This window comes from Muscardinus avellanarius (assembly GCF_963383645.1).
Source record: "Muscardinus avellanarius genome assembly, chromosome: 19".
In the NCBI taxonomy this organism is placed as follows: Eukaryota; Metazoa; Chordata; class Mammalia; order Rodentia; family Gliridae; genus Muscardinus; species Muscardinus avellanarius.
This window is the reverse complement of record NC_137805.1, coordinates 47,472,391-47,497,990: the sequence shown is the minus strand read 5'-3', so window position 1 is coordinate 47,497,990 and position 25,600 is coordinate 47,472,391. Positions and strand designations below refer to the sequence as shown.

The 25,600-nt window shown below is 55.2% G+C and overlaps 1 protein-coding gene across 2 annotated transcripts in view; it reads right to left on the bottom strand.

The window, feature by feature from the left end:
* Positions 1–2,684: 2,684 nt before the first annotated feature.
* Positions 2,685–25,600, bottom strand: part of NOL4L (nucleolar protein 4 like) — a gene marked incomplete at its 5' end in the record, with an annotated part of 137,734 nt that continues 114,818 nt past the window's right edge. The window contains 6 exons of one of the 2 annotated variants that reach the window (XM_080716828.1): positions 2,685–2,967; positions 7,934–8,135; positions 8,534–8,656; positions 8,949–9,140; positions 9,223–9,408; positions 11,278–11,555. In XM_080716828.1, coding sequence (XP_080572954.1) covers positions 2,747–2,967; positions 7,934–8,135; positions 8,534–8,656; positions 8,949–9,140; positions 9,223–9,408; positions 11,278–11,555 — 1,202 coding nt within the window. In that variant the 3' untranslated portion in view covers positions 2,685–2,746. The remainder of the gene's footprint in view (positions 2,968–7,933; positions 8,136–8,533; positions 8,657–8,948; positions 9,141–9,222; positions 9,409–11,277; positions 11,556–25,600) is intronic. The other variant, XM_080716829.1, reaches the window with a different exon arrangement.

Here is a 25,600-nt window from a genome sequence, read left to right as displayed (position 1 = left end):
ATAGGTTCCACCTGTGTGAAATCCTCTGAGACCCACTCCGCCCTGGCTGTCCCTTCCCCCAACACTGTCCTTGGGACTAAACTGTCCATTTGTAAGTGGTGGCTGGAGAATGATAGATGGGCCACATACTGCCACTGGTCTATGAGATAGCCCGCCAATAAGACCAAGTGCCCACTTTTCTCATTCTGCCCTCATGGGATCAGCTTCCTGCAGACTCTGGGATTGGTAGATGCTACTCTTCCGTTTCCTTTTTAACTCAGGATCCCCAAGGATTACTTCCTGAGCTCCCTCTGGCAGAAGGCAGCCTCTGGCTGGAGGTGGGGCAACAGAGGTGCATGAGAACCACCTCTGTGGTGCTCACCAAGTCAGCAGTGGGGGAAGGGCTCAAGCTGTATCTTCTAAAGCAAAACTGAGCAAGTTGGGCGAACTAGTAATATGGACTCCTGTTTCCACATATTAACTCGCTCCCAATTCAGCCATCTCTGGGGCTTTGGGTACAGCTTCTCTGGGAAGGAGCCCACCTGAGAGGTGGGGTCAGCATGACAGTTGTCCTGGAGGTCCAAGGGGCCCCACTGGACTGTCACCATCTTTAAAACACGGCACCTATGCTCACGCCACCAACTACAGTGGTCAGTAAGGGCAAGCACACCGATCTCCAGGTGGCACCCATGGGAGTGGAAGGAGGAGCCCCTTCCCAGTCTTTCCTGTCTGCCAAGAAGCACAAACTGTTTGTGTCTAGCTTGGGTACTGTCTCTAGGAGGAGAAATGACACAGTAACTGAAAACAGGAATTCTAGGGCGGCGATTGTCTCTGCCAGTTTTCAACATTAGGAATTTTCACAAATTGCCTGGGGTAACATTTTGCAGATCTACTGATTACTTTGTAGTATTGTTCACACACAAAAAATAGATATTTACACAAATTCAAATGTCAGGGAGTCCTACTGAGCAGGTGGGGGGCTAGGCAGCCCAGTGTGAGAAGGCCTTGGGCACTGGAGCTTGTGCTGTGCTGAGGGGCGGTCTGTCCTGGCCCTGACCAGACGTGGGGATCAGTCACATGGAAGGCAGAGGTGATGTTGCTGGGTGGGCCCTAAAAGGCCACATGAGACCACCCCTGGCCTTGGGTGGAACTGTTTGGGTGGGGCACTTGCCTTGCTGTGAGTAGGGTGGGCCTGGCCAGCGCCCATGCTCCTGAGGGGTGGTCTGCCAAGGTGCCAGAGGGAACAGCCATGGCAACAACAGTTGGCTGCAGAGAAGCTGGTTCGGGAAGAAGCGACTGCTCTGGGGCCGAGTGGCTATGTGGCCTCCTAGGTTCCACTCGGCTCTGGCTCCCTTGGGGCCTCTGCTGGAAGGAAGGAAAGGCAACAGGGCTTCTGCAGGCTCTGGGCAGGGGCGAGCAGCAGAAAGCTGCTGTCATGGCTACGGAGTGTTGCATGGAGAGGCCCCGTGGGCCTGAGGTCCGGATGAATCCCTGGTTTTAGCAGCACTGGTAGGTATTGCACTGAGCAAGAGGAAGTGCCTATCAGGGAGGGAAGAAACCAGGCCAGCTTTTTCTTTTTTGCCCTTTTTCACACTCCAGGGACTCGGGTTTTTTTTTTTTTTTTTTTTTTTTTTTTCCAGGAGACTAGACATTCCAGAAGGAGGACTAGTCCTAGAAGAACCCAAGTGGCTTCTCCACTTCCATTGACGGTTCCATTACTCCTACAGGTGGAAGGGATGGGAGCTGTGGTCTGCCCGACAGGTAGGCACTCACTGGAGGATGCAGGTGTGGGGCCCCTGGCCTGCATGATCCTTGGCAGCAAGGCAGAGCCAGGGCCCTGCTAGCCTGCTGCTGTGTCCCTGCACTCCATCCTGTCAAGAGCTGAGAGGGCTAGGGACAGGCTCCTGGACACCCGAGTCTGACTTACCTCCTAGGCAGATACTGTGTGGGGAGCTGGGGAGACAGCCGTTCAGAACAGGCTCAGAGCACATCCTGGAAAAAGCCCACGCTGGAGTGTGAGGTAGAGTACAGGTGGCCGTGTGTCTGGGCTCTGCAGAGTGGGTGGGTGCCTTTTTTGTTTTGCTTTGCAGTAGGTGTGGGCAAGGTGCTCCAGTTTGGCAGCGCCCGGCAGGTCCCTGGGGTCTGCAACAGGATAGCCTGGCAGAGGGGTGATGGCCCTCCCAGGGTGCACTTGGGCACTCAAAGGTACAGCCAGCCTGGCACCCACCCCACCCTGGCTAGCCCCCAGCCCAAGTCAGTGTAGTGATATGGAATGTTAGGTACAGGGATACATCCTTCTGATCAGACAGACACAGACTGGCAATCTGTACAAACACAAAAGAATCCATTTTCAGAAAAATAAATTACTAAGGGGGGAGGAAGAAAGGGTCCACTTTGTTTTTCTCAATAAATATGCAGTTCTGCTCACCTAAGACTTGAAAGGTAATTATCTGGGAGTGGGATTCTAACATCAGGGTCCATGAAGGTGATTCGAAATAGAGCTGCAGCCCTAGCGCCTTGTCAGGGGAGCCCCCACCCTTCCAGAGGTGCCCATGGGCCTCTTCCAAGCAGGTCAGAGCACCGTGTGGTGAGGTTCCAAAAAAGTGTCCTTGTGCCCAGAGTCTCAGGTGCTTGGAGTGTGGCTAGAAACAGCTCTTTTGGATACCACCTCTCTGAAAACAAAAGGTACCAATTGGTGAGGCAGGAAGTGGGTCCAGACTGGGATAGCCACCTTCCCTAGGGTAGTGCACTCCGTGCGCCAGTGGGGTCAGTTCTGCTGTAAAATGAGGTTTTCCAGTTCATCTGCAGAACGCAGCAGGAAAGCTGCAGACTCTCGGTAGCCAGCGATGAGCTGCCGCACAGCACTGATCTCTGTGGGGCTGAGCTGGGCGGTGGGCATGGTCCTGCTGGTGCTGTTGCTGGAAGGGGTGGGCGTAGGAGGGGTGGGGGTGGTGGAGGCCCCACCTTTCATGCTAAGGTCCGTGGGCCCTGTGGAGAGGAAGAGAACACAGGAAGTGGGCTTTTTTTTTTTTTTGCAGTACTGAGAATGGGACCTGAAGGCATTCTCCCTTTGAACTACACCCCCAGCTCTATTTTTTATTCTTTATTTTGAAACAGGGTCTCACTGAGTTAGTTGCAAAGGGCCTAAGTAGGAGCTGAGGCTGTCTTCAAACTGCTATTTTCCTGTTTTGGCTTCCCAAATGCTGGGAATACAAGCGGGCGCCACCACGCCTGGCTTCTTATTTTTTATTCTTTATTTTGAAACAGGGTCTCACTGAGTTGCAAAGAGCCTCACTAAGTAGCTGAGGCTGTCTGCGAACTGTGATCCTCCTGTCTGAACCTCCCAAATGCTGGGATTACCAACGTGTGCCATCACATCCAGCTGGAAAGTGCATCATTAACGTTCTTATGTCTACCACATCCTGGGCACTTGCTGTGAGCTGGGCAGAGGCTGAGGCCCTGGTCTGTCCTCTGATGGTGGTACCCCTATTGCTAGGGTCTCAGTTAATATTCAGGGTGATCTTTCAAAGAACAGTTTTATCATCACCATGTGACAGGGCAAAGGTGTTTGAGATCTGCCCGAGACCACCTGACAAATGTGTGCACAGGGGCTCTGCAGCATGGGCATAGGTGTTGCTATCAAGCAGACTTGGTTGTGTGTGTGTGTGTGTGTGTGTGTGTGTTACTGGGAATGGAACACGGGCATTCTACTTCTAAGCTACAACCCCAGTCCTTTTTATTTTTTGTTTTGAAATGGTCTCACTCGGTTACTGAGCATCTCAATTTGCCTTGGCTGATCCCAAATTTGCCTTCTGTCTCAGCCACCAAAGTACTGGGATTGCAGGTGTATGCTGCCATGCCTGGCCCCTCTGCTGCTTTCTGGGACTCCCAACAGATACACACTCCAGCTCTGGTCCCCAGGAGAGAGGAGGCAGAACAGCTCGCTTTTCTGACCTGAGCCCTGCCTCTCCCCATGTGGTGGGCAGAGCTAGGGAACTGGACTAACAGTCCTGTTATGTGTCTGTATGGCGGTTCTCTAGCCTCCCTCACAGGGAGGGCAGGGGCGCTGTGCTGGTTGTCAAGCGTGTGGAAAGCCCAAGAGTCATATGGAGTGGAGCCAGAGTACCCGGATGTATTCAGACAGGGTGAAGCAACGAGAGCCGGGCTGTGGGTGCTTTCAATGGAGGAAGGGGCCATATATGCCAGGCCTCTTTCTGCTGAGCCTCAGCAAGGCAAGTCCCAAATCCCCATTCCCTCTTAAGTTTGTTCTTGTTTGCAGTACTGGGGATGAAATCCAGGGCCTCACATACACTAGGTAAGCAACTCAACCACTGAGCTACATCCCCATTCCCCTCTCTCCCGGTTTTTTTTTTTTTTTTTTTGGCACTGGGGATTTCCACCTCTGAGCTATACTCCCAGCCCTATTTTATTTTTATTTTGAAACAGAGTCTCTCTAGGTTGATGAGAGTCTCACTACCTGCTGAGTGTCCTCAAGCCTGCGATCCTCCTGTCTCAGCCTCCCAAGTATTAGGATTACAAGTGTGTGCCACCATGCCTGGCTTTATTTACTTGGTACTAGGGATAGAACTCAGGGGCACTTCTACCTCCAAGCTCTACCCCAGCCCTATTTTATTTTTATTTGGAAACAGAGTCTCACTAGGTTAATGAGAATCTCATTACTTGCTGAGACTGTTGTTGAACCTGTGACCCTCCTGTCTCAGTCTCTCAAGTTCTAGACTTACAGGTGTAAACTCCTGGCTGCTTTTTACTTTTTTTTTTTTTTTTTTTGTAGAACTAGGGTTTGGACCCAGGGACATTCTACCTCTGAGATATACCCCTACCCCGATTTTTTTTTATTCTTTATTTTGAAACAGGGCCTCACAGAGTTGCAGAGGGCCTAAGTACCTGAGGCTGGCCACGAACCTACGATCCTTCTGTCTCAGCTTCCCAAGTACTAGGATTACAAGCGTGGGCCACCACACATGGCTCTTTTATTATATTTATTTTGCGGTAGTGGGGATGGAACTCAGGGGCATTCTACCTTCGAACTACACCCCCCAGCCCTGATTTTTATTCTTTATTTTGAAACAGGGTCTCACTGAGTCGCAAAGGGCCTCACTAAGTAGCTGAGGCTGTCCACAAACCGTGATCCTCCTGTCTCAGCCTTCCAAATGCTGGGATTACAAGCATGTTGCCACCACGCCTAGCTTCTTTTTTTTTCTTTTTATTTTTTGTGGGTCTGGGATGGAACCCAGGGACATTCAACCTCTAAGCTATACCCTCTGCCCTATTCTTTATTCTTTATTTTGAAACAGGGTTTCACTAATTTGTGGAGGGCCTAAGTAGCTGAAGCTATCCGCAAACCGTGATCCTCCAGTCTTAGCCTCCAGAATGCTGGGATTACAAGCGTGTGCCACCACGCCCGGCTTCTTTTATTTTAAAACAAGGTCTCACTAAGTTGTCCATGCTGGCCTGGAGCTTGTAATCGTCCGCCTCTGTGTAGCTGGGAGAAGAAGGGGTGCGAGCCCGACCGAGTTCTGTGCCTGAGTGAGATGGAGGTTAATGCTGCTGGACAAGAGAGGGTGGCAGTGGGCTGGGAGGTCAGCGTGGCCACAGGACCCAGAAATGTTTTCTGGAGAAACTGCTGCCTGCCCTCTGCCAGTGGATAGTGGCAGCAGAGAGGGAGCCCAAGGTTTTTAGGGATAACTTGGGGGGCAGGGGGGTCATCATGCCCTGTCTCCTCTTGGCCTTCCCAAATAGCTCTGTGGAGTGGGCTGCTGGCTGTGGAACTGGGAAAGTGGATTCAAGTTCTACTCTGACACTTCCTGGACAATTTCCTTTTTCTCTCCTTTTCTTGCAGTACTGCAAATTGAACCTAGAGGTTCAAGCTACCTCCAAGCTACACCCAGTCCTATTTTTTATTTGGAAGTAGGATCTCACTAAGTCGCTGAGGTCCTTGCTTAAATTGCTGAGGCTGGCCGTGAAGCCGCGATCCTCCTGTCTCAGCCTTTAAAATACTGGGATTATGTGTGTGCTCCACCACGCCTGGCTTCTTTTATGCCTTGTTTTGAAATAGGGTCTCACTGGGTTGCTTAGAGCCTTGCTAAGTTGCTTAGGCTGGTCTCAAACCTGCAATCCTCTGGTCTCAGCCTCCCAATGCTGGGATTACAGATGTGCACCACCATGCCCAGCCTGGGCAATTTTTTAGCTTCTCTAAGCCTTACCTCCTCTGTATGCAAAGCCTTGGCGCCCCTCCCCTATCTCATCCCACTCACTGTTCACCACTGTGCTCAGAGCTTTCCCTCTTTCTCCTGGGCCTGGGAAGAAGGTCCCTGTTTCTACAGCCAGTGTGATCTGGAGCCATCCTCCACAGGCTCTGGTTACAGCCAGGCAGGTGCTCCGTCCTAGTGACTGCCTGGGGTGGGACGGGAGCAGGCGGAGGAGCAGGAGTGGCCAGGCGCCCAGGCCAGGCCGAGCCTGATTCTATATAAGCTGATTTGCATCGCCAGATGACAACATAGCGAGCAAAATGAGGAGCTCTGCGCCCTGAATCCGGCTGCCAGGCACTGACTCAACATCGAGCAGCTGCTGCCGGGGAGGGCGTGGGGACGGCGCACTGTCATTTTATTTTTCTCCAACTGTTGGATTTGAACCCAGACTCAGTGTTTTGTTTTTGTTTTTGTTTTGTACTAGAGATTGAATCCAGGGCATTCTACCTCCAAGATACACCCTAGTCCTATTTTTTTTAATTTTTACTTTGAAACAGGGTCTCACTAGACTGATGAAAATCTCACTACTTGCCAAGGCTGTCCTCAAACCTTTGATCCTCCTGTCTCAGCCTCCCAAGTACTAGGATTACAAATTTGTGCCAGCGCACTCGGCTTAGCCTTCAGTGTTCTTTAAATGAGGTCCCAGTTCTCACAGGACAGGGGCTGCCTGTAAAGAACCAGGGTGTTCAGGATGGGAGATCGTGGTCCTATCATGCACAGGGTAGGGGTGCAGCAGGCCCTGTGCCCGCATGAGAGGCTGGGGAGTCTCAGAAACTGCAACCAAGACAGGTCATGCTGGGTGGCAGCAAGGACACTTGTCACACTTTCTGCTGCCTGGGAGGGGCAAGGCAACAAGCCATCCGCACCTCTTCCATTTGGCTACAGACTGCCCTGTGTAACTGGAAAGGGGATCTCTCTCTCTCTCTCTCTCTCTCTCTCTCTCTCTCTCTCTCTCTCTCTCTCTCTCTCTCTCTCTCTCCTTCCTCTCCCTCTCTCTCTCTCCTCTCTCTCTCCTCTCTCTCGTGGCCCTGGGGATTAAACCCACATTCTACCACCAAGCTATTCCCCCAGCCCAATTTTTCTTTCTTATTTGGAAATAGGATCTTACTAAGTTGATGAGTCTGAGTTGCTGAGACTTGCTTTGAACCTGTTATCCTCCTGTCAGCCTCCCATGGAAAGAAGATTCTAACTTCCCTGATCCTGGGACCCACTTCAGACACTGCCCACTGGGCAGGGCTGTGGGCGACAGGGACAGCCGCTCCACTTCTGGCTGTGCCAGCCTCCGTGGCTTCAAGGATTAGGGCCAGGCGGCCTTGGATTTTAGGTTAAGAGGCATTATAAAGGGATGAGAAGTTAAGCCCAGACAGGACTCTTCCAGGGACCTTCCTAGTTCTGGGGTACAGTGAGCTTAGGGGCCAGGGCTTGGAGCAAGGGGCAGGACAGGGCATGGGCTGAGCTTGGCTTGTTGGTCCCACAGGGAGCCAGGGTAAGGTGCGCACAGCAACTGAAGGAAGCAGTGGAGCAAGGAAACGGGAGCTCAGGAGGAACCTAGGTCTCTTGTTTTAATCAGCGGAGGCTTTCCTGGCCTTCGAACCCAAGGACTGGCTCAATTTATAAAATGAGAATTGATTCTACCCCGCATCCCCTTCCTGGGCTGCCCTATAGACAGCTGGCCCGCCCCTCACCATTGCTGTGGTTTCCTGTCTGCAGGGTGGCAGGGGGCTGCAGGCTGCTGCTCAAGGCCCCGTAGCCACGGTAGCTGTAGTTGAGGCCGCCGTTGGCGTACACAGGGTCCTGGGCGTAGGATGAGGCTGGCAGTGAGTAGGTGGAGTGGGTGATGGCTGCGGAGTCCCGGGAGTGCTGCTTGTCCAGGGCTATGGGCTCATCCTGCAGAAGTGAGAGGGTAGTGTTGGAGCGCCCAAGGGCAGCAGGCCCCAAACACAGTCCTGAGCTCCTAGGACCCCACACCATGCTTGACCTGGGGGATCCCGTCTGTTTCCTCTCCCTGGCTCTACTCATCTCTCTCTAGATTGTTGCTGCCCAACCGAAGACCCTCTTGGGTCCTTCTGGTCATGGGACTTCCTTTTATGAGGTTTGCAGGTCTGTCCCCAACTCCTCCACCTTCCCTGCCTACTTGCGGCACCCCACCCAGCACGTCCCCGTCCGGTCAGTGTGCACCCGTCTGAGGACTGCCTTCCCGCCCCTCTGCACCAGGCCCATGCCTGTGGGCTGCCCGACACCTCCCCGAGGCTGGCGCCCGAAGGCAGCCAGCTGTGAGCAGGTACCTGCGAGGACTGGTAGATCTCCAGGCGCATCCTTTTGGCCGCTTTCCTTGTCTCGCTCTCGCAAGCAGCTGCCAGGATGTTTTCTGCCATGGCAGAGGTCAGGTGGGGAGGCGTGGGCCTGGTCTATAGGCAGAGAAGGGGGTGAGGGGAGCTGGTGATGGGGCTGGCAGGGCCCTAAGCTTGTGCAGAGGTCGTGGCCAAGATGGGTGTGCAGGGCTAGCGTTTGGGTTCCAGTGCCTTAACTAAGAGCCATGTAGCCTTTCTAGGCTTCGTTTCCTCATTTCAGAATAGAGTCCCTGCTTCTAGGGCTATTGGGAGGTTTAGGGCAAAGTGTCTGTCTGGGGGGCACCCAAAACCCCGGGGGTGTGACAGGCCGGCAGGGTGCCGGGGACAGGGTGGCCAGGAGCAGGCTCACCATCTCCATGCCGTTCTTCTTCATTCGGCGGCAGGACTTGAGGTACGTGCGGATGCGCTTGCGAGCCCGCTCCTGGAACTCGGGGAACTGCCGGCTGCAGGACTCGATGATGGCCTGGATCTTCTCCTTGGGCTGCTTCGAGATGGGCACCATGCGGTCCAGGTTCTCATCCACAAAGAGGCGCACAAACATCTGCGGGAGACGCAGGCCATGAGAAGGACGCTACTTCTGCCATGGCCTCGGCCGCACCCCACCTGGCCCCGTGCGTGCTCACGTTGAAGGCCTTGAGACGCTCAGGGTCCACGCCCTCAGAGTCATTCATTTTGTCATTGTCCTCATGGTCGTCATGGTCATCATCGTCGTCATCTGCTGTGGGGGCCCGGCCTGCTGTCAGGTCTTCAGGACAGCCGCTGACCTCGGTCTTGATGGAATCATAGCTCCCGGAGCTGTAAGGCGGGGACTGAAGGGAGGGCGAGGGCAGATCAGGTGGCTGCCTGTAACCCCTGCTTGGTCTATGGGCAGTGGTGCGGTGACCAGGGTGGCAAGCCACAGCTGCAAGGTCCCCTGCTCCATGCATCCCTGGGCTGCACAGGAAGACTGGCTGCAGAAGCACATGCAGAGGCCGCGGGCAAGGGACAGCGGCGACCACACTGGGAGCTGTCATGCTGTGTGAGGGACACAGAACGGACTCCCACCCAGCTCTCCTGTGTGCCAGGATCTGCTTTGTCTTTGGGGTTCTCCCTGATCCCCAAGGAGCTGCAGCTGAGTTGAGCTGCCACCAGAGCAGCATGCACTGTCTGTGAAGGAGCAGATGGGCTGGGGAGACAGCCAGCTACGGTGATAGGTCCGTCAGGCAAAGCGCATCCCAGAGCTCCCAGGCTCTGCCCATCTGTCCCCCAAGGAGACACCATGAGCCCCAGTGAGAATGTGCAGAAAGCGGAGAGGGGACCACAGCCAGCCTGCCCTCTGGCCGCGAGGGCCCTCCTCAGGCCCTCTGCCGGCATTCCTCAACTCAGCTACCCAACTTCCCAGTGTTGCCCTTCATGGCCCAGCTCCCACAGCACTGTCCTGTTCCGACAGCGCCTCACCCTGGGATCACTAGCATTCGCCTTTTAGAAAGTTTGTGCCTGTGGTGAGTGCAGACTTCCTGGTCCCTGCTGTGAAAGGGGCTGGCATCTGGTGGAGACATCAGGCCCTGGGAACACAGCTGCTGGAATGTTGCCGTAGCCTGGCACCTGGGTCCTGCAGCCCCCAAGGCCTCTCCTGGTGACCAGGCCACAGGATGGGCCTCCCAGCATCCTGGCCGCTGTCCATTTCTTTATCTGTGCAGACTTCAAGAGGTCAGAACCCTGTCTCTCCAGACTCACAATGTGAGGCCAAAAAACTTGCGAGTCGTGCTGGTTACCAGCCGGCCATGTAGCCCAGCCAGTCACACTTCCCAAGAAGTTCTTCAGCCAAATCCTTTGCCAAGGCTAGAGAAGACCACGGGAGAGCTCTGGAAGCATTCACGCCCCCATCTCACTTCCTTGGTGTCCGAGCCTTGGACCCACTCCTGTAACTGTGGCCTCTGTGGCAATGACTAGAGGGCCCTGCCAAGCACACTCCCTGTCCCCCGCACCCAGCCAGTGCGCACCCAGCCGGGTTCCCACAGCCTGAGCTAGACACGGTGATGGTATGGCATCGTCCCTTCCTACCAAACTCTCCTGGAGACGCCGGCCTTGCACCCACTCAGACCCTCTGCAGAAGAGAAAGGAGCAGGGGAGAAGAACCTTTCAGGGGTAGGTGGCTGCAGGCTGTCCACCAGCACTGTCCTGCTTTACTGCAAGAAACCCTGAGGGCAGGCCCATGGTGAGGACACCTGCCCTGCCCACCCTTCTCCCCCACAGCCTGGTCGGGTTCCCCTGTCTGCACCCCTGGGGCTTCACCCTTTCTCTGCACCATCTGGAGGGCGGGGACAGACAAGCAGAAGAGCGCAGCGCGAGCTGGGTTGTGTGTGCATGTTCCGCCTGCTACTGCTTCCAGAGCAGACTGTCCCAGGGGAGGGGCAGGTCACGGGCACACACATCAGCTGCTGTCTTTACCCAGGCAGGGGCCATCAGCCCCACTTCACAGGAACCGAGCTCAGAGACCAGGATCCTTGCTCGGGCACACACCAGGCCTTCTCCCGCTCCAGAGCCCCGCTGGGAGAACAGTGCGCACAGCCACAGCCACCACTGTCATTTGGAGTCACGTGGGCCGGCCCTGCCGCACTCGCGTATAGACGATTTCACTTCAGCCTCATGACAACCCTGCTAGTTAGACACAAAGGCTCAGCCCCCGGCCCACACACCTCAGGCGTGGTCTTCACCCCGTATTTGACACGACTCCGCAACCCGTCGGCGCTGCAGCCGTCGGAGGCGTAGGAGGGTGTGCCGAGCACAGTGCCCGGGGCGAGCTTGTCGCACAGGTTGATGGGCTGATCCTCCGTGGTGGCAGTGAAGTCCATGGGGGCGGCGGCACCGTTGCCATTCATCTCGGGGAAGGCAGGGTCGCCCTGGGTGCTGCTCGAGGTGGACGGGTTCAGGGTGGAGGAGCCGTTGCCGCTGCCACTCTCAGAGGAGGAGTCATCTGGAAGGAGAGGCCAGGCATGAGCCCTGCCACATGCCCACTGCCCCCACAGCCAGCTAAGGAGGCACGGTGGCCATGCAGCCCCCGGGCAAGTCCTGGCCTCTATTCCCACACGCCTCAGGCTCCTATTTGGGCAGCCAGAGCTATGCCGGGGCAGGGGTGAGCTGAGCTTGGCAGAATCCTGAGCCTCCTAGAAAACAGATGTTTCTCTGTCCACCAAAGGCTCAAGGGTTTGAGGAGGGGGTTCCTCTGCCAGAATAGTGGGGCCATTAGGAGTTGGCTGGCCGGGCATGTGCCAAGCACAGAGACCCCACACACCTGCCATGTCCAGGCTCAAGGGAGGCCCAACTTCAAGGGTCTGGGAGCAAGTGGCCTGCCAGAGGTTGCTGGCACCTCAGAGGCTGCAGGATCGCTTCTCCCCCCGTCCCTTCCCACACCCAGCCCTAGAGTTTCTCCTTCCTCTGCCCCCAAGGGAGGAAGGCTGGCTCCATGGTGACCAGCAGTCACCCTGTCACCCTGCATGGAGGCCCATCCCAGCAGTCTACGTGCAGACACAGGACCCCTGCTCCCCCCGCATAGCCAAGTGGTCTTGGACATCCCATGCCAGGGCTGGGGTCTGTGCCCTCTCTGCACCTCAGTGAGCACCCTTGCTTTCCTGAAGTGGGATGCCCCCTGCTGTGGACAGTTGGCATTGCCTTCTAGGTCTGGGAAAATAAACCTTAAGGTAAAGGACATTTCAGATGAATTCTAGGCTTCTCTTCCCACCTGCCCCAGCCTCCTGCTTGACTGACAGCTGAGGCCCAAGCCACACTAGGACTCCGGGGGTCACTGCCAGGTGAATGCCCACGTGGCTCCCAGTGGCACTCAGCGGGGGAGGGGTGGCCACAGGGAGCCCCGACTTGTCCCAGGCCACTCCTTCCCCCAGACCAGGGTCGTGCTGGACCCTACCCCCACTCCCAGCGAGCAGATTATGAAGATTTAGTCCCGGGTGCTGGGCACGGAGCACACGCGCCTCCTGAATGTCCCCATGGCGACCGAGCGGCTCTCTAGAGCCCCAACCAATCGCTGGTCTCCCGGCTGCCCAGAGGCGGGACTCAGCTGCCCATCAAGCAGCCAGGGCTCTGGGCAGAGGGGGATGGGAAAAGCAAAGCACGGTGGCACCCCTCCCCCTTGACTGCCACAGGTCCCCTGGGCCAAGCTGCTGTTCTGCGGGAGCTGCTGCCTCCCCCACAGCCTGGCTCCAAGCCCACTCGCAGCTCCCCTCATCCAGGCCTGTGCCCAGCTGCCCCTGGGACCTCACCAAATACCTCCCTCTCTCCCCAAATGGGTCTGGTTTTCTTCTGGCAGTATCTCCAGCAACCAGCCTCAACATCTGTGGAATGAACAAATTGCCTGGCAGTACTTACTGAGCACCTACTGTGTATTGGTCTATCCCAGGCCAAGAAACAAAGTGCTGCCTGTGGTCAGGGTGTCAGTCCACTGGGGGTCCCTGCACACACTACTGACCCTCATGGGTAACTTGGAAAGTGAATTATGCGAAGGGCACCAACTGCCCAACTACACCAACCCTCCTCCTTGGGCCCCACACTTTTACAGCCCTGGCCCACTCATCTGCCCTGGGTGCGACCTTCCCGTGACCCCTGCCACCTCCCAAAGGTAGCCACTGGGCCAGTCTCCAGGTCTGTGCTGGGCTCTGTCCGCCAAGCCATTTCCAGCAGAGTCCACTCCAGTCAGCCTTCAAGGCCTGGCTCCACACTGCCCTGGGAAGGAGGGCGATGGCCTCCTCACAAGACTCGGCCTGAGCTGCAGGAGCCTCTGCTGGGACTGAGGCGTGCCAGAGATGAGGACAGACACACCCAGCCAGTCACCTGAGTGGCTTGTTCTTAGCCCACCTTGCTGGTGACTTGCTTGACCTCAGAAGGACCCAAGAGTCCTCCTCTGGAAGGTATCCTGCTGATGGCCACTGCATTCACCATGGGCACGTGGCCCAGGCTGGCTGTAGCATCACACCCTGAATGAAGACAGAGGCAGGACTCCATCTGCCCCTCTCAGCAGTTTCCCCAGGAAGATGGGGCCCTTGCCTTGGTTCATCCTGCGCACGCTCCAGTAAGTGGCTCAGGGCCGCTGAGGGGCCTGTAATGCCCCTGTAATGCCCTACTTCGTCAGAGCGTGGTGGCAGAGGCTGTTAACACCTTCGCCAGGCCAGGGAACACAGGTGCTGGTTCCAGTGGTGGTACCCACCTTCCTGCCCACAGATGCCTCCTTGGCTGTTAAGGGAAGCAGTAGGACAGATTTGACCCCTGGGGGTACCAGGAGCATAGGCCACATGTGGCCACGTGTTCAAGCTTTTAGGAGAAATTAGAATTCTGTATATTAATATCCAGATTCAGAAACACTGGTGTTTGATTTACATTGTTTAAAATTTGAAAATCCCACCGGGTGTGGTGGTGCACGCTTATAATCCCAGCATTTGGGAGGCTGAGACTGGAGGATCGCGGTTCACCGACAGCCTCAGCTACTTAGGCCCTCTGCAACTCAGTGAGACCCTGTTTCAAAATAAAGAATAAAAAATAGGGCAGGGGGTGTAGCTCAGAAGTCAAATGCCCCTGGGTTCCATCCCCAGACCCACAAAAAAAAAGGAAAATCCTTGATAAATAAATAGATAGGCAGAATGTAATCTTTTCACAGATGGAATATTATTCAGCTATAAAATAGAAGTTTGGCTGGGCATGCTGGCACACGCTGTAATCCCAGGACTTGGGAGGCTGAGACAGGAAGGTCAAACTGGTTCAAAACCAGCCTCGGCTACTTAGTGAACTGACCCTGTTTTCAAATAAAATATAAAATAGGTCTGGGAGTATAGCCTGGAGGTAGAAAGCCCCTGGGTCCATCCCCAGTACCACACACACACAGTTTGGAAAAAGGCTACAGTGTGGATGAACTTTAAGAACACCATGCTAGCCCAGCACAGTAGTGCATCATGCCAGAAATCCTAGTACCTGGGAGGCTGAGATAGGAAGATCCCAGGTTCCAGGATAGCCTAAGCAATTCGTGAGACCCTCAGCAATTTAGTAACACCCTGTTTCAACATAAAAAATAACAAGTTGGGAGTGTAGCTTGGAAGTGGGCTCAATCCTTGGTACAAAACACACACGCAAGGCCAGACATGGTGGCGCCCGCTTGTAATCCCCGTGCTTGGGAGGCTGAAACAGGAGGATGGCGCAGGTTCAAAGCCAGCCTCAGCTACTTAGTGAGGCTCTCAAGCAATTTAGTTGAGACCATGTTTCCAAATAAAGTCTGGGAGTGTAGCCCGGAGGTAGAAACCCCCTGGGTTCCATCCCACTAACACACACACACACACACACACACACACACACACACACACACGAATACTATAGCAGGCATGGTGGTACACACTTGTAATTTCAGTACTTTGGATGTTGAGACAGGAAGATCACAGCTTCCAAGGCTAGCATGCATTAACTTAGTGAAACTGTTTCCAAATAAAAAAGTGTTTGCAGTGTAGTTTAGAGGTAGAACATCGTTGGGTTCAATCCCCAGTACCATTAAAAAAAAAAAAAAGAGAACATTATGGTAAGTGAAATAAAAGATACAAAAAAATACACTTTGAATGGTTCCACTTATATGTAATATCTAGACTAAGCAAACTTCTAGAGGTTAGAAGTATATTAGAAGTTACTTAGAGCCGGGCCTGGTGGTCTGTAATCCCAGCCTTTTTTTTTCTTTTAAGAAGTTACTTGGAATGGGGGGGCGAGGAGGGAACAGGGTGTTGGTGCTTAATGGGTACAGAACAGAGATGATAAACATTCAGAGAGAATGCTGCTAGCTGTACAGCACTGTAAATACATTTAATGTTTCTGAACTCTATACTTAAAAAGGGTTGAGATGATAAATTATGTTTTACATACACATATTTTAACTTATTTTTTGCAGTACTGGGATGGAACCTGGGGCATTCTCCCTCCGAGGTACATACACCCCAGCCCTATCTTTTAGTCTTTTTTATTTTTGAAACAGGGTCTCATTGAGTTGCAAAGAGCCTCGCTAAGGAGCTGAGGCTGGCTGTGAACCTGCATCCTCCAGTCTCAGCCTCCCAAATCCTGGGATTAAAAATGTGCACCACCACGCCCAGCTTCCAGTTTATCTTCTTTTAGGGAGGGATTCTAGGGATTGAACTCAGGGGCATTCTACCTCTAAGCTATGCTCCAGCCTTTTATTTTTTTTATTTTGAAACAGGATTTTCCTAAATTGCTGAAGCTGGTCTTTTTTTTTTTTTTTTTTTTTTTGGTGGTACTGGGGTTCCTGGAAACCCTTCTACCTCCGGGTTACACTCCCAGACCTATTTTATACTTTACTTGGAAGCAGGGTCTCACTAGGTTGCTGAGAGCCTCACTAAGTAGCTGAGGCTGGCTTTGAACCTGCGCCATCCTCCTGTTTCAACCTCCCAAGCACGGGGATTACAAGTGTGCGCCACCACGCCTCACCTGAGGCTGGTCTTAAGCCTGTGGTCCTCCTGTCTCAGCCTCCCAAGTACTAGGATTAGACATGTGCCTCCATATCCAGCATGTTATATTTTATCACACACGTACACAAAACAAAAACTTGAGCATGTCCGTGAGTCTGTACTTCCCATGCTGCACACACAGAGGCCACCTCCGAGTGGCCAGAAGAGCAGCAGCAGCAGCAGGAGCACGATGCAAACCCGCGTCCCAAACCGGCCCAGGTCTTGCTGCCCCGAGGCTTCGCTGAGGTGCCCCAACCCGGAGCGCTAACCACTGCCCTGCGCAGCCCGCCCCATGCAACCCACACACGGTGGCACGAGTGTGATCCCCGGGGAGGCCACCAGGCTGTAGCAGAATGCACAGAAGTGTGAGCAGCATGGACACCAGCCTCGTGACCTTGAGGCTGCTTCTCCTGGATTTCCCTTCAAAACAGGACTTCTAGGAAATAGGCCTCAAACAAAACCAGAATGAGCCAGTTTCCTGCCCCACATTCTCTTCCTTGCGGTTCACCTACTCCCACATTCAGATCTTTCCCTGGAGCTCGGGTTTGTGGGAGAGTCCAGCACAGCACCAAATCAGCGGCAGGGTGGGAGGGGAGAGCCGGCCTGGGAGACCTGCTCCCTCGCCCTCCCCTCCCCGGACACCTGCTGGGCAGTGCCCAGGCCAAGCCTGGGCCAAGAGGGAGAAGAGCCTGCTGCCTCCCCGCCCAGCCAGCAGGAAGCCAACCCTGGGGCCTTGGGGGAGACTCCTGGGACGGCTCTGTCTCCCCAGCTCCACCTGGGCACCAGCTCTGAGCAGCACTGTACAGAGCCCACCCATGGAAGACGGCGTAAGGGCTGGCACATGGGAGAGGCTGGGGTGAGCGAGGAGCCCTGCGGGGCAGGGGCCATGGTCCTGGCACCCGGCCCTGGGCCATGCCGCACCTCCCCCGCTGCCCTGTCATGGGCCACCCCCGGGCTCATTCCCTCGCTGCTGGGGCTTTGCTTGACAGTTCCCATTGCAGTGAGACCTCCCCTGACCAGCCCCTGCCTCCACTCTGATACACTGACCCCTTTACCTATTTTTTTCCAGCACATTTATCATCTCAAAACACTGTTGTGTTTATTGCATCTGTGGCCTGTGCTTAGGTCCCATAAGCCGCCCTAGCCCTGGGGGCCAAGGATGGCAGAGCTGTTCTGGGTGGACCTAGATCATTCCTGTACCCTGAAGCCGCTCCCCTTCCTGGGGGGGGGAGGGGACGGACCTGGTCTCCTAGGCCTCCCCAGGGTTTGGCAGGTGCCCAGGGCTGGCCAGTTAACGCAGCCCATCACTGCGTCTGGTCCAAGCTGACCCACGAAACCTAGTCCTGGCTTCCTCCAGCAGGGGCAGCTGAGCCTGCTGGGCGGAGCAGGCAACAGGCGGCACTAACAGACCACCAAATGCATCTGTGCCAAAAAACAAAGAAGGCCCAGTAATTTCCTCGTCACGGAAGCTGGCTGGAGGCCGGGCTTGCCACATGCTCGGGTGGCCTCTGATTAGGGGCTGAGGGATGGGACTGGGAGCAGGAGCCCGCCTCCCCGCACAGTCCTAGGCAGCGCTCCTTCAGGGTCAGTACCAGCCACACCCCTCACTGGAGAAAGAGGAAGCAGCTGGGTTCTTCCTCCCCAACCCTCCAAATTCAGATCAAGAGCTATGGACAGGCGCCCCAGGCCAGCAGAAGGACACATGGCGGGCAGAGGCAGGCCTCCCCAACCCCGACCCTGAGCATGGAGGCCTCCTGCTTCTTTTATCTGCTACAGCTCCGCTGGGGAGTTGCCGTGGACGCCCTCCTGGGTTCCGACAGCTCATGACTGAGGAAACCCAGGTGACCCTGTACGAGGCCCAGGCTGGAGTGCGGCTCCTTCCGGGGTGCTGGGCAGGTGTTCTGGCTGGACCGGCCTCAGACTTGGGTGTCCCCACCTGTCCTCATCCCGCTCTGGGGCAGGCGGGTCCTCCAGGATGGGCACCCCACCCTAGGCAGGCTGCTCCCACCTATGACCAAACACACCGCGGTGAGCCCCAGGGCAAGGGGAGCAGGGGACACGCCCTCTGTGGGCATTTCCACAGGCCCAGCCCGCCCAGCTCCATCACCTGTGCCCAGGATGCCTGCGGGCAGGGAAGGCCTGCTGTGCCATCTACCCGAGCACAGGGGGCAACGTGCTGCTAGTCAAAGGGGGAATTAGTGATGAATGGGGGAAATTGTTCTTCCCTCTATCCCGTCTCCAGAAGGAGACAAAAACTCTTTTTACCTCAGCAAACAATGCCCTTATGTGGGTGCCCAGCGCCCCACAGCCTGCACAGGCCTGGCCCTGCGCGAGCTGCCAATCGCCACACTGGGCTCTGGGGCCACAGCCAGTGGTCCCTCTCCTGATGAGTGGCTTAAGACCAGCCCCAAGGCCGGGCTGGGGAAAGCGAGAAGGCCTACCACCCCTGGGACCGGGGCTGGAACCAGGCATGTGGCCAGAGGTGTGGCTGCTGGAGGCAGTGTGGACCTCCATGATGAGGCTTCCGCCACAGCAGCAGCCAGGCTGGGGAGAAGAGGGGCCATCAATAATTCACATACAAAAGAGATGAGCCAGGAGGAGGGAAGGAGGAAGGGCGCTGGAGAAGCAGCAGCCAGGCCCACAGGAAGGCGTGGGAGCCTGGAGCGCAGCTCTGGGCTACAGGCAAGGGCGCTGACTGCTCTGAATCTGGGGCATGCAGCTACCACAGCCCCCACTGCCTGCTCTGACAAAGGCCAGCGGCCCGGCCACTTTCCTGACGCACAGTTCCCAGGAGCACCAGGCTCCTGGCAGGCTCGCCGCTCTTCCTCCTGGAGGGCAAGGCAGAAGGGGCCCAGGGGTCAAATGGGGGCAAAGGGAGCCCACATTCTGGGTGATGAGGCCACACTGGGCATCTACCCACTGCAGGAGGCCTGCGTTCTCCATCTGGCACTGAGGACCCACTGCCTGCCCAGCTGGCTCCTGAGCACCCTGCCTGGCCCTGCAGTTCACAACCGGGTTAGGCCTGGCGAGGTGCCAGGGAATGCCACGCCTCCTCCTTGCCCTTCCTAACACATCGCACTGAGACGCGGGCACCCCTATTCCGCAGGACCCACCTTCTCTCCAGCATGCCTCGGGCACTCTTCCAGGCCCAATGTGATTCTTTTTTCTTTGCAGAACTGGGGATGGAAGCCGGGCATTCCACCTCTGAGCTACACTCTCATCTCTATCCTTTACTCTTTATTTTGAAACAGCGCCTAAGTTGCAGAGACCCTCACTAAGTAGCTGAGTCTGGCTGCGAACCATGAACGCCCTGTCTCAGCCTCCCAAGTACTGGAATTACAAGCTTGCGCCACCACACTCAGCTTTCTGATTCAGTTTGTTTGTGTTACAAGGTATTATTTTTTATATGTGTGAGAAACTGGAGATTGAACCCAGGGGCATTCTACCTTGGAGTCTACCCCAGCCTATTTTATTTGGAAACAGGGTCTTGCTAAGTTGCTGAAAGCTGTTTCTGAACCTGTCTCAGCCTCCGAAGTACTGGGATTATAGGAGTGTGTCACCACAACCAGCTGATCCTGGGAATTAAACCCAGGGGCACTCCGCCACTGAGCTCCTATCCCAACCCCTCCCACTGTTTTAAATTTTGAGACAGGGCCGGGCGTGGTGGCGCACGCTTGTAACCCCCGAGCTTGGGAGGCGGAGACAGGAGGATCGCGCAGGTTCAAAGCCTGCCTCGCTGGCATAAGAGACTCTGTTTCCAAATAAAAATATAAATAGGTCTGGGAGTGTAGCCCGGAGGGAGACGGGCTTCCAGGAACCCCAGTACCACCAATAAAAATAAAAATAAAAATAATTTTGAGACAGGGTCTTCATAAATTGCTCAGGCTGCCTCCAATCCTGTCTGTCTCCTAAGTAGCCACAAAAAACTGCCCAGCAACCCGAACAGGTGCCAAACTCTAGGTGCCCAGAGTCAAGACAATCCTGTCCTAACTCTGAGGAGCAGGAGCCACATATGTGGTTTTAAGTTTTGTTTTTGTTTTATATGTGGTACTGGGGATGGAACCCAGTGGCCTTCTACCTCTGGGCTACACTCCCAGACCTAATTTTTTTTTTTAATATTCTTTATTTCACCGAATGCAAAGGGCTTCAGTAGCTGAGCTGTCCTCAAACCATGGTCCTCCCACCTCAGCCTCGAAAATCCTGGGATTACAAGCGTGCGCCACCACACCGGGCTATTTTCTATTTTTACTGGAAATGAAGTCTCACTCAGTTGCTGAGAGCTTCGCTAAGTAGCTGAGGCTGGCTTCGAACCTGTGCGATCCTCCTGTCTCAGCCTCCCAAGTACTACGGGCACAATGGTTTTAAGTTTTCTTTTTAGCTATGTTTTATAAAAGTAAAGACAGCCAGGTGTGGTGGCACATGCCTGTAATCCCAGCACTTGGGAGGCTGAGACAGGAGGACCACAGTCTTGAGATCAGCCTTGGCAACATAGTTAAGACTCTCAGCAACCTAGCAAGACCTTGTTTCAAGATAAAAAATAAAAAGGTCTACAGGTTCTACAGGTATAGCTTGAAGGTAGAATGCCCCTAGAGTCAATCCCCAATACCACAAAAATTAAGAAAAAATAAATAAAATAAGTAAAGAGGAGCTGAAATTTTATTTCACAGTGTTGTGTATTGAATCCAGGGTCTTATACATACTAGGCAAGAAATTAATCTTATTTACTTATTTATTGCAGTACTGGGGATCGAACCCAAGAGCATTCTACCTCTAAGCTATAGCCCCTTTCCTTATTTTGAAATAGGGTATTGCTAAGTTACCTTGAATCTGATTACAAGACGGAGACACCATGCCAGGCTTAATAGTTTACTTTTTTTTTTTTTTTTTTTGGTGGTACTGGGGTTCCTGGAAGCCCTTCTACCTCCGGGATACACTCCCACGGGCTACACTCCCAGACCTATTTTTAATATTTTTATTTGGAAACAGAGTCTCTTAAGCCAGCGAGGCTGGCTCCGAACCAGCGCGATCCTCCTGTCTCCGCCTCCCAAGCGCGGGGATTACAAGCGTGCGCCACCACGCCCGGCGTAATAGTTTACTTTAAAGCTGGGCAAAATGGTACTCGCCTGTGACCCCGGCTGCTTTGGGACTGGAGGCAGAGGCAGAAGGATTATAAATTGGAGGCCAACCTTGGCAACTCAGTGAGACCCTGTTGGATGGCAGAGACCTTGATTTCCCCTAAAACCTACATCATGGCTCTCGGCGGGGCCCCCGAGGCCCAGGCCCTTTAGAGAGTTCTCCAAGCTGCAGGTGAGAGTTGTCCCTGGAGACAGAGGCCATCTTCAGTGGGAGACAGATAATACATATGCCCAGGTCAGTTACTTAGTGCCAGGCACTGAGCAAATCATCATGCCTGATCTGCACAGCAACCTTCACAGAAACTCCAGAGGCTCCTGAGTCCACCTGCCCACCCACCGTGGTGCTCCTGGGCCTCTGGGAGTCTCCAAGGGCTTGCCCATCTGTGTTATCAGATCAACTCCCGCCGTGGATCCTGGGCCTCCCAACACACGCTGGCTAATTATGCCAGAGGAAGCTCTCCCAGTGTGGACCACCTGGTCAGCTCCCCAGGCCTGCCTCCCTCTGCCCGCCCTGCGCCGGCCAGTGAGAAACGAACATGAGTTCAACACGCACAGCGCTAGCTGAGGTGCTGCCTCTGCTGCCCCAGCCCCAACGAAGCCTGTGTCTGAGAGCAGAGAGAATCCCTCGGGCCACCAGGTGTGAACGGTTCATGGGGCAGGGTGTGTGTGTAATCTCAAGGTATGTGTGTGTGTAAGCTATGTGTATGGTATCTGAGGGTGTGTGTAGGTTGTGTGGGGGTAGATTGTGTATGTGTGGTATCTGAGGGTGTTTGTGTGTGTATGGTATCTGAGGATTTTGGGGGGGGTAGGCTGTGTATGTGTGGTATCTGAGCGTGGGTGTGTGTAGGCTGTGTGTGGTATCTGAGTGAGTGTGGTAAGTGAGAGGGTGTGTGTAGGCTGTGTGTGGTATCGTGGTATCTGAGGGCATGTGTGTGTGGGTAGGGTGTGTATGTATGGTATCTGAAGGTGGGTGTGTGTGGTATCTGAGAGTATGTGTATAGGCTGTGTGTGTGTGTGTGGTATCTGAGGGTGTGTAAGAGGTGTATGTGTGTCTAGGCTGTGTGTGGTATCTGAGAGTGTGTGTATAGGCTATGTGTATGTGTGGTATCTGAGGGTGTGTATGTATGCTATGTGTGTGGTATCTGAGGGTGTGTATGCGGTTTGTGTATGTGTATCAGGGTGTATATGCGGTGTGTGTGTATGTGTCTAGGCTGTGTGTGTGGTATCTGAGGGTGTATGTGTGGTATCTGAGGGTGTGTGTATAAGTGGTATCTGAGGGTGTGTATGCAGTGTGTGTACGTCTAGGCTGTGTGTGGTATCTGAGGGTGTGTGTGTATGTGTGGTATCAGGGTGTGTATGCGGTGTGTGTGTATGTGTCTAGGCTGTGTGTGTGGTATCTGAGGGTGTGTGTATGAGTGGTATCTGAGGGTGTGTATGTGCATCTAGGCTGTGTGTGTGGTATCTAAGGGTGTGTGTGTGTGTGGTATCTGAGGGTGTGTGTGTGTGTGTGTGTGTGTGTGTGTGTGTGTGTTAGGGAGGGCCCCTGGCAGGCTGTCTAAGCCCTCCCGGAAGCTGGTCTCAGTCCAGGGCATCCCAGTCCTTAGGTCACTGCCTTGACACCAGCGTGGCTCCAGTCACTTCCTGGTTCGAGGCCATGGCCTTCAGACGCGCAGGAGGGCAGCACCCCTCCAGCACAGGGGCCTGCGGCACAGGCTCAATAAAGGGGCTCTGCGCTGCAGATGGCTCCACAGCCAGGCCAGCCTCCAGGTGGGGGCACCCATGTCTAAGCAGGTGAACCCCATGCTCAGCCAGGAGCCTGTCCTGCTCTGCTGCTCCACAAGGCCAGGGCTGTACAGGTCCCGCCTGCTCCTGGGATAAAGAGATCTCCCGGTGCCGTCTCCCAGTCTCTCACCCGTGGTGGGCTGGAGGCCAGCACAGCCTGGCATTGTCCGTGCTGCCTGCAGCCTAGCTGATGATGGACACTTTCCTGTGCCCTGGGACTGCCACGTGGCCCATGGTCAGTCCCTGGGCCCTGTGCTCTGCTGCTGGGGGAGGGGAGGAGCCACTGCCGCTCTACCCGTGTGGGCGTGTAATGGACCAACAGCTACTGCTCAGAAGGAAGGGGATGGAGGAGGCCCGGGCCCAGCGCCAGCCTCACTTGGGAAAGCAGGGCAGTGATGGACTGAGCCAGGACACAGGTGAGCGCGAGAGGCCGTTTAGGAGCCGCGACAGCACCTGGATCTCAGCTACTTGAGAGACTGAGGCAGGAAGATGGAGAGCTCAAGACCAGCCTGGTAATAAAGTGAGTTGGAGGGAAGGCGGGAGAGAGAGGGAGGAGAAAAAGAGAAAGGGAGGGAGGGGAGAGAGAAAGAGAAAAGGAGAAAGAGAAAGAAAGAAAAAGAGAGAAGCTGGGCGTGGCAGAGCACACTTGTAATCCCAGCATCTGGGAGGCTGAGACAGGAGGGTTGTGGTGAGTGGACAGCCTCAGCTACTACTTAGTGAAGCCTTTTGCAACTCAGTGAGACCCTGTTTCAAAATAAAGAATAAAAAAAATATAGGGCTGGGGGTATAGCTTGGAGGTAGAATGCCCCTGGGTTCCACCCCAGTACCGCGGGAAAAAAAAAAAAAAAAAGAAAGAAAGAAAGAAAGAAAAGAAAAGAAAGAAAAAGAGGGAGGGAGGGAAGGAACAAAGGAAGAAGGATGTGGGCAGCACCTGCCGCCTGGTGCAGGGAAGCCCTTCTGAGGCATCTCGGGGAGGCCTGACCCCCCTGAGAGAGTGACCAGGCTGCGCCCCAAGCCCAGGGAGGGTGAGGCACTGACTGGGGAGAAGCCTGGAAGTGGCCAGGGCAGTGGGGCGAAGCTGGCGGCCACCTCTGTGTCCAAATGGCCTGGTCCAGCACCACTCGCCCCTTCCCCAGGGCAGACACAGGGCTGCACAGCTGCCTGCTGCTGCCCCACGGAAGGCAGTGACTCCGAGGTGCCCACGTGGCTGCTGCTGGCCTGGGAGCATGGCAGGGGCTGGAGTGTGTCAGTCCAAGAAGAGGGTCTTCGGAGACTCGGGGTGACGGCAGGTGGGACAAGAACTTGGTGATACTAAGGCAAGTGGTGTGTACCCATGCCCGGCTGTCTCCAGGGCCCTCCTGGCCAGGTCCCCCTCCAAAGAAGCAAGAGAGCAGGAGGGGGAGCACGTGGGTGCCGGGGCCAAGGGGCTGAGGAGGCGGGGCTCAGAACTGAGAGGGAGAGGGCTGCGTGCGGTCCTCCGTGACGGGCACTCTCTTCCTCTCTCTCCCCTCTCCTTCTCCCTCTCCCTCTCCCTCTCCCTCTCCCTCTCTCTGAGAGCACTGGCAGGCCAAGAGAGGAGAATCCAGGGTGGGGAGGTCCAGCGAGGGGCAGTGACCTGCCCAAGGCCACCAGTGAGAAGGTGCTGAGGCAGGGGCTGAGCCTGGGTTGGGGGTGGCAGCTACACTGCACTCCCTGTACCTCCCCACAGGGACCAGGGAGAAGGGGGCCCTGAGAGAGGGACCCCAGCCAGAGAGGAAGGAGAGGTAGGCGCTGTACAAGGGTGAGCAGCCCCACCTGCTCCCTAGGGACGGCCCAGCCCATCAGTTAGCATTTCTGGGAGCAAAGGGCCCCACCCAAAGGCTGTGAGGGTCAGGAGCAGGAAGCCTGGGCCTGGCAACAGCTCCTGAGGGCACCCCGCACTGATGGTCAGCCCCGCCATGCCGGACATGAGAAGCCAGGTCTGGCGAAGACCCCAGGCTGGCCCTGACTCTTCGTATCCGCCTAGCCTGCTTTCCTGGCTGGAGCTTGGGGTCACAGGCAGCTTTTGTAGTCAGGTGGCCCCAGGAAACCCGTCTTGGCAACTCAGCACTGTCCTCCTGCTCCTGCAGGGTCCTTTCCCTGGACCATCAGCCAACAGCCATGCGTGGAGCAGCTCTGCCGCGGAGGGGCTGGCCCCAAAGCCAGGGCCTTGGGTGTCTTCCCCTGAAGGGGCCAGAACCCCGGCTCTGGGGAAGTGACTTCCTCCTCTGTGGAACAGGAACAGTCAAGGGTTCTGAGCCCACAGGGCCAGGGCTGGGTGGGGACCTTCAGACTGGACAACCTTTATGACTCGGCAGATGCACATGGGCAGGGGGAAGGGAGGCAGCCGCAGCCACAGGGCTCCCTGCCGCCCTGTGTCGTGGGGGGCCGGGGGGCAGGGGATCAAGCCCCAGGGAGCTACACCTCCAGGCCTATTTTACCTTTTTAATTTTTTTAAAATTTCCTGTGGTACTGGGAATTGAACCCAGAGGCTTCTACCTTCAAGCTATACCCATAGACCCACAGCCCTTTTTGATCTTTTTTTTAAATTTGGAAACAAGGTCTCACTAAGTTACTGAGGCTGG